We start from the raw sequence: 8,097 nt of genomic DNA, 5'->3' as shown, positions 1-8,097 counted from the left end.
TTATCAATTGGTATTAGGTAAAATCAAGTATCCTTTAAACCACATTATAAGTTTAATTGTTATCCGACTTTTAGGGTAAACACAGTCAATACTAAAAACTTTAATTAAATTAAATTGTGATCATGCTTGTTTAAATATATTAGATCGTATTGCTTGAATAAATTTCAATTGTCATCTTATTTGTTAATACGATGTACTTAATAATAAAATCTCTATTAAGTCAAAAGATCCTTATACCTTCATCAAATTATAAAATAAAAAAAAGACTTGATTTCTCTCCCGAGGCGGTTTTGATGACAAATACTAATCCATTCCCTATGAATTAAGTACTAAAATATTACAGTAATTTTTTTCAGATTGAATGAAGTTGTTTCCGCACAATTTGTTGATTATCAGGATCTTTAGCAGTTTTTGGAACTTGTTCTTTAATCTGTATAATAAAGTAGGCTATCACAAAATTACTAAAATAGTAATATCATCTAAGGAAAGTATTAAACTTTCATCAGTTAATAGTAAGGCAAAATCGTATACTGGAGACGACCTAATAGTAGGTGATCCTATCTCCTAATATTAAAGCTATAACAGCTTCAAAGCTCCTGTAGTAGCAAAAGTTGCATACTGAAACTACTTTAAGACACTTTGGTAGCACTTCAAAAAACATATTTTTCCATGAAATAAGTGCTCATAGTTTTTACAAACTCAAGGTACCGTACCACTATTTTTACTATCTCAAAATACTCGTTCTCACTGACACCCTAGACAATTCTTTATCCAGTTGAGTTTTGCTTTGCTATCCAGGATACTGTAAGGAGAATCCACGATAAGTGATACAGTCCTTAAAAGTTACAGAATTTGAGGATAAAGAGGAATTTGCACAAGGGGCATCACACAGATAAAGAAACTTCAGAAAAAGAAATTCAACTTATATCCCCCTTCAACTGAACCACTGCCATCAAATATCAACCGATACATATATATATACAGGCTCTCATCCAACAAGTAGAGAATGTCCATACTGGAAAAAATGAACAATGGGCTCTCTACAGGGGATGAAGCAAACCAATAGATTTTCCAAAGCATTGCCAGATCCACTGTGCAGGGTCTCACTTCTGCCAACCCACTTCAAATTCTCCCGTTCTGCTGCATTACGATCGAAGATCAGAGTGTTTGAAGCATTGGAAGGCCTTCCCAATAATGTTCATCTTCCTTCATGAAGATCTTCTGAGAATACAGTTGCCCGAGATACGTCATTCTCGAACACACTCAAACCAGAGTAAGGACCAGAAGAAAACATAGACGAGGTACCGTCTGATTCAAATGTTGTAGATGACTGCCTTATGTTAGGTCGAGTGCCTGAATTTATATTAGTATCCTGGTACTCAGTTACCCGCTGAACCATTTTGAGAGACTGAACCACTTCTCCCATTGTAGGCCGTTGGCTAGCTTCCGGAGCAACACAAGCCGCAGCAATTGTACAAACCCGCACAAAATCCTCCTTTGGGTACTTTCCCTCAAGCCTTAAATCAGCAAGTTCTTCCAAACGATCCTTGTCTCTAAGTATTGGTCTGGCCTGAAAACAAAATACAGCCCTTTCTTTTTACAGCCTTTTCCAAAGAGAGTCCAATGACAACACAATAAGCTTCTTTGTAAAGTACCAAAAGGGGAAAAATGGAGACATGAATTCTGAAGATCACTAAGTGCACAAAAACTCTGTTACCATTTCAAAAAAAAAAAAAAAGGTGTGCAAGTACACTTGTATGATCTGAAGTAAGAGATGTAATAGTATAAGAAAGTACCAACAACTAACACTTACCCAAGTAACAAGATTTTCCTGTCCAGATGGTTGTGACATATCTACAGGCTTCTTTCCTGTCAACAATTCAAGGAGGACAACCCCATAGCTGTACACATCACTTTTTACCAGTAGGTGCCCAGTCATGGCATATTCAGGGGCTACATACCTGCACAAAACAGTGCTTCCAAATTAGTCAATCTTTTATCTTAGAGAAGCATGTGTTAATGAAGAAACACTAACCCAAATGTGCCCATAACACGAGTCGAGAGGTAATTCGCCTGGCCTTCCGGGGCCTGTTTTGCAAGGCCAAAATCAGCAACTTTAGCATTAAAGTTGTTCTCAAGCAATATATTTGATGCTTTGAAATCTCTATGTATAACACAAGGTTGAGAATCTTCGTGCAAATATGCAAGTCCTCTCGCTGCATCAAGCGCAATTTTCATTCTTGTGTCCCAATCCAGTGGGCAGTTTAATCCTAAAGGGCCTGCAGCAAGCAAGTGCAATTGTTAAACTCCTTGATAAGTTGAATAGGTCACAACGCTGATTTGTGCGACCACCTTGTCTAGAAACTTAAACTGTTAGAAAGAGGACACTTTTAACAGTTCACTTAAACTTCTAAATAACACCTCCCCAGGAGCAGGCTTGATTTCTTTTCCTGGGCCCAAGACACGCAAATTCGTTTATTCACGAGAATAGCAATGAGACTTGAAGGATCTGTACATACTCTAACCTGCTATAGAATCTAAATATCCACTCCAAGTTTTAGGGTAATGGTAGAATAGCTCAGAACCATTGTAATGACTTTCAAAACATATGTGAGAGTTCATATTCATCTCCAATAGACAGGCCATATAAGGAAAGCTGAATATGTTGATAGTTGGAGTTACCTTTCCTTTATGTGACTTCTTACCAGGTAAGCAAATTACAAACTAAAATAGCAAGGCAGATATTGTAGCTATTTAGTTGCAAAGTTGACAAAAGATAAAGTCACAAAAAACTTACCATGAAGCCAAGCCTCCAAACTCCCATTTGGAACAAGCTCATAACACAGTAGGTTCTGTGAGGACTCACGACTGCTATAGTAACCAATAAGTTTCACCAGATTACGGTGATGCAGCCTACTAAGCATCTCAACCTCAACTAGAAACTCTTTACCTCCTTGTTGGCCTCCACTAGTAAGTCTTTTTATTGCAACAGCAGTACCATCACTCAGCACACCCTTGAAAACTCTGCCAAAGCCGCCCTCTCCAAGTATACTAGATGGTGCAAAGTTATTTGTAGCTTCTTTCAGTTCTTCATATGGAAGGAACCGTGTACTAGTTGGATGGGGAAATGATCCCTCAGTTGGAACAGCGTCCGTACGTATCGGTTTTGCTATCAAGAAATCAAAATACAAGTGAATTTTTATAAAGTAAAGAGACTTAGGTGGTGCAACAAGTACAAACAAAAACATCTCCATTTATAGTTTCAACATCGCGCATTAAAAGAACCTATAAAAATATTTCTAGTTAGCAGAAAAATAGCTTCAATTCTAGTTTCTTCAATATATCAGCCATTTTAAGATATTTTTGGTTCAAAGGGAACTGGTAGCTCAAGTATAGCATTGTGGGTTTAAGCCACCAGTTTAAGTATAATAACCATTTTAAGTAGCTCATACAGGAAATTATGAGAGCTCAAGACGTCAGATGCAAACCAAAGTTTCGCAGATAGGGAGAACTTCGTTTTAACATTACTTCTGAACAAAAGATCAATGAAAGCTTCTGCAGAATTTTTGCTTTTTGTCTTATTTGACCAAAAGTAAGTAGTTTGCTAGAGTTATTGATCAAGCTTCTACTGCTCAAGTAACACTAGTCCAAGTTAACAAGAGAGAGCCTTTTCCATCCTTGTTTCTTCTGTTCACCAATCCAAATTTCTGTTCCTACGTGGGTTGAACTTTAAAAAGAAGACGATCCAAATTCAGGATAATTTGATAAGTCCATGGAACATACAATCACTTACCAGTTTCTTTGTGGGGTCTTTTCTTCTGTCTTTGATTAGATCCACAGAAACAAATAAAGAGTGTTGATATGATAGTGATGATTAAGATGCCAGCAACAATCCCAACAATAAGAATTAAACTTGGATGTCTCCTTTTGTTCGAAGACACTGTTACTGCAGGAGCAGAAGGCAGCCACGGAGCTGCTTGAACGGGTGACATAGCAGAACGAGGAGCTGCATATCAAAGAAACGTTAGTCAACAAATATGAAAAGACCTGTGGGATTGAGGGGTTAATAATAATCCCCCCCCCCCCCAAAACACACACACACACTCTCCGAAATATTCAGCCTGTTCTAGAGGAAATTATCTGCACATCAGGTGTGAAATATAACTAGAAGCAAGTACCTTGTGCTGAAACTGGCGGCTTAAACCAGGTAATGTTGAGCAATTGATATCCACCCACTAGTGCTGGATCTAGATGGATCTTATGCATTGATAACGAAGAGTTTATTGCAAAGGCTTCAGCAGATGATACACTAATTCCCTTATCTGGTGTGATATCCATGGATATATTTAGCTTTGATAGATCCACCAGGTAAAAGTTAATTAGCTCAATTTGAGAAACCTTTAAACTTAATTGTGAAGCAAATTCATTCAGAAACAGTTTCCAATTTGGATTTGATGAGACATTCAAGAGGAGTAGGTCGATCTTTAATGGGTAAACACACTGGCAGTCCTGGCTTCCTCGTTTGAGCACCATATCTGGCCCACAACAGTCTGCCAAAATGGGAAAGAAAAAAGATGCACATAAATGTGGAGATATATCTTCCAAGGGGGATGGCAAAGAATGAATACCTTCACTGACACATTATAAAGAGATAGGTTGTGATTCTTACATATGTTTTGCACTTATCCACACCAAATGATAGTTCGCTAATGAGTCAGTGTTTAAATGTGTCCTATAAGCTGTACCAATGGGAATATATTTGAAATATCACTCTCCCTGTATCCTTATTTATGTAACTTGGAGAATCAGCTTGTTTCTTTTGAATATTTAACATAATTTTTGGTATTTTTAAGCGGTGTTTGGTTTGAAAACCGATAGGACTGATTTTGGAAACCGAATAATAGAGTTCTTAGGATATAAAACAAATTTGGAAATCAGCGACGGTTTTGGAAATCAACTTTTGCAAAACAAAACCAACAGTGAATTCTGTTTTCTCAACATTAAACTTTTCATTAGATCCTTGCATTTCGGTATGGAACTCTTTTCAGATTTATGGCCCGTCTCCCCCTCCCCTTCACTTTTTGGTTGTTCCCTCTGTTGGATCCATATACAGAGAGAAAGTAACGTTCTATGATTTATCGGCTACTGGGAAGCAAGTTTTGCAGCAATTTAAGATATGCAGTCGATTTGTATTAGTAAATTCTAACCAAATGAAAGCGTAAAATTCCCTCTTGAGAGATTCAAACACAATCACTTTTCAAAACCAATTCTTCTAGAACCTTAATCCAATTGCTCACAGTTGTTTCCAGAAACCAATCCTAAAACTTACACATCCAAAACCAATTCCAGAACCAGTTCCAAAGCCAAATCCAACCAGCCTCTTAATTTTTAAAACAAATGGTTTATGATACTTTTTATATAGTTTTCGCTTATGAAACCTTTTTTCCCAATAAATATAATGCATAACCCTAAAACTATGACTCTCATTTTCTGCTATAGTACTACTGGCTTCTCCCTATTTTGTCTTTTTTTGTGGGAATGGAGGAAATAGGACATATATACACTAGGCCGCAGCAGGCTTCGGTTTAAATTCATTAAAAAGAAAGATTCTTACTGGAAGTGTGAGGAGAAAGTGGTGGCTGAGTCAAACCAGCGGGTAGAGTACTAGGACTGGATTGTGTTGGAGCAATCTCTGCCGAATGGGGAGGTGCAAGGCCAGCACTAGGAGGCACCAATCCACTTTTCTTCATTGATGGAGGTGCAAGGCCAGCATTAGGAGGCACCAATCCACTTTTCTTCATTGATGGCTTGGACAAGCGCGAACTGGAAGGAGGGTGTGCAGCAGTTACTAAAGGACCATAATCAGGAGGCTGGGCAGGGCCTAGCCAAAGCCGTGATGCACCAGAAGGAAAATGATTTCTATGTTGCCTATGAAATGCAGGTACACTCGCCGGCAGGAGCAGATCAGGTAAGCCAGGTGCTTCAACAGGTTTGTTGACCGGTGAGATGGGCTGTTGTTCCAATGGCTTATCAAGCAACTCGGCATTTGTTACGCACAAGAGATAAAATAAGATGGTTAAATACTTCAGCGTCAAAGATTGGCCCCTCTCTGATACCTCTGAAATTCATATTAACCATAAATTAGAAACTGAATAACGAGCAGTCGAGCACATATTGCAGCAAAAATAGCATTAATACAACAAAGTAACATCTATCAGGGATCAAATTGCCAAGTAGGTCACAATAAATTACTCCATTCTCACTTTAAGAGTTTGCATCTAAAAGGAAGAAAAATAACAGCCGGCACAAATTTACTCAACAAAAAAGAAAGAGATTATGGCAAATGTGACAGATGGAGATGCCCAACTAAAATGTGTCTGTAGTGCACGAGTATACAAATACATATGTCTAAGTATTTCTGTTTGTTCACAATTAGGAAGGAAAATGTGACAGCGTCCTAGTCTTCTCAAAAGAAGCACACTATTTAATAAACCTTAAATTCTAAGAGGAAATTGTTACCTTCCTCAAAAGAAAAAAATTCTAAGAGGAAACACTGTTTTGAAATTGAGAAGTAACTAATTTCGCTTGACTTTTTCCTTTTATAATTAAGTAGTTCATTAACAGTGAAAACCAACACTAAGATGATTCTGGAGTGCACAAAAAATTATATACTGTCTAGTTATTAAACCTATGCCTGTGAGGAGTTGAGACATGCTATCAATGTATACACTTTGTATATGTTATCCAATTTACATCATATAGCTAATAAGTACAAGCAGATCAAACTATGACCTGCTGCTGCTTTTCCTTCAAATCCGCCTAGAATTGCTAGTCACTCAAACTAAACACTACAGAGATAAAAACGAGCCACACGCAGATTTATATGTACGGGTAATTCCTTTTTGCACATGAATAAAAAAACACAAATCAATTGAGATTTTTCTTTCTTAGCGTTTAATTTCTCATTTTTCACGATTACAATCCCACATTTTAAGGAGGCTTATCAATAAATATTTTGGGTGACCTGATAGTGCAAAAAGTTCTTTACGCTGATGGTCTATATAACTCAAACTCTTCTAGAAATGGAATGCTACTCTTCATTGCCAGCTCAAGACTCATATTAGATGCCAATAAGGCAATAACTAGTTTCAGCAAAAAATAAAAATAAAGCAGGATATCATTTTTACCCCAAGCTTCCAGCAGCAATTTTAATACTTCCCAAATTTGAAGACAGATTTAAATTTCAGTAATTAACCCTAAATTAACCAACTAAACTAGCACCAAACTAGTAAGTTCGATGAAAAGACATCAGTAAGCAGCTCTCACTGCACAATTTATATGGAAAACTACTGCGGTAGCAACTGGCAAAAATTAGAAGGAAAAAAAAGAGACCTAAAAGACGATTAAGACCTAAGGAAGTAGAAGAACTCACTAGCACAACGGGGGAAGAACAGTAGCTTTGCCAAGTCCAACATCGCTGACAGCCAATGAAAATAAACACCGTTCGGATCTGAAGAAATTGAACAAAACCAACGGTCTAGATCGAAAAAACCAGTAGACTAAAATAACAAGAAGCACAAGACTATGAGCAAAAACATGTATCAGCCATCGAATGAGGATGCAAAAACCCAACTAGAAAAAATTTCAAAGAATAAATTTCATATTTAGCGGTGTCTTTCACCATTTTTGGGCTAAACTCCAGCTGGAGAAATCCTCACTCGTATGCGTTAGGGTGGGTGGGGGAGTGGGAGTGGGGGTGGGGTTGGGGGACTTGTCGTTGGCTTCACTCTGTAATTAGTACTAGTACTGAAAGCTTTACTTCCATTTTTCTTTATCTACTTTTTCTTTTATTTCTTCTTTTCTCCTTTTTTTTTTCTGCTCGAGTTGTCGGTATCTGTGACGACTTTGTTGAATTTTTAACGTGCACCTATGATAGCAAAATCTTACCATAACGGTAAGTGAGAAAATAATAGACTCAATTTTGTCACTTTGAAACGTGGGTCCATTGGGTTTTTTACTCTTTACAAATTTATTTTTTGTTTTATGTTCATACCTCTTTGTTTACATACGCTAGATTTCTCTTTTACATAAAAGAGA

At 37.3% G+C, this 8,097-nt stretch overlaps 1 protein-coding gene across 1 annotated transcript; it reads right to left on the bottom strand.

Annotated features, from left to right (window-relative positions):
• Positions 1-643: 643 nt before the first annotated feature.
• LOC107770432 (receptor-like serine/threonine-protein kinase ALE2) lies at positions 644-7,881 on the bottom strand. Its single transcript, XM_016589741.2, has 8 exons — positions 7,433-7,881; positions 5,615-6,118; positions 4,179-4,550; positions 3,794-4,006; positions 2,798-3,169; positions 2,036-2,279; positions 1,814-1,961; positions 644-1,570 (listed from the first exon to the last, which is right to left on the bottom strand). The coding sequence occupies exons 1-8, from the start codon at positions 7,473-7,475 to the stop codon at positions 1,199-1,201; spliced, it is 2,268 nt and encodes a 755-aa protein (XP_016445227.2). The 5' UTR covers positions 7,476-7,881; the 3' UTR covers positions 644-1,198.
• Between the last annotated feature and the right edge of the window lie 216 nt (positions 7,882-8,097).

Source organism: Nicotiana tabacum, chromosome 22, assembly GCF_000715075.1.
Source record: "Nicotiana tabacum cultivar K326 chromosome 22, ASM71507v2, whole genome shotgun sequence".
Taxonomy (NCBI): Eukaryota; Viridiplantae; Streptophyta; class Magnoliopsida; order Solanales; family Solanaceae; genus Nicotiana; species Nicotiana tabacum.
This window is presented reverse-complemented; position numbering and strand designations above follow the sequence as displayed.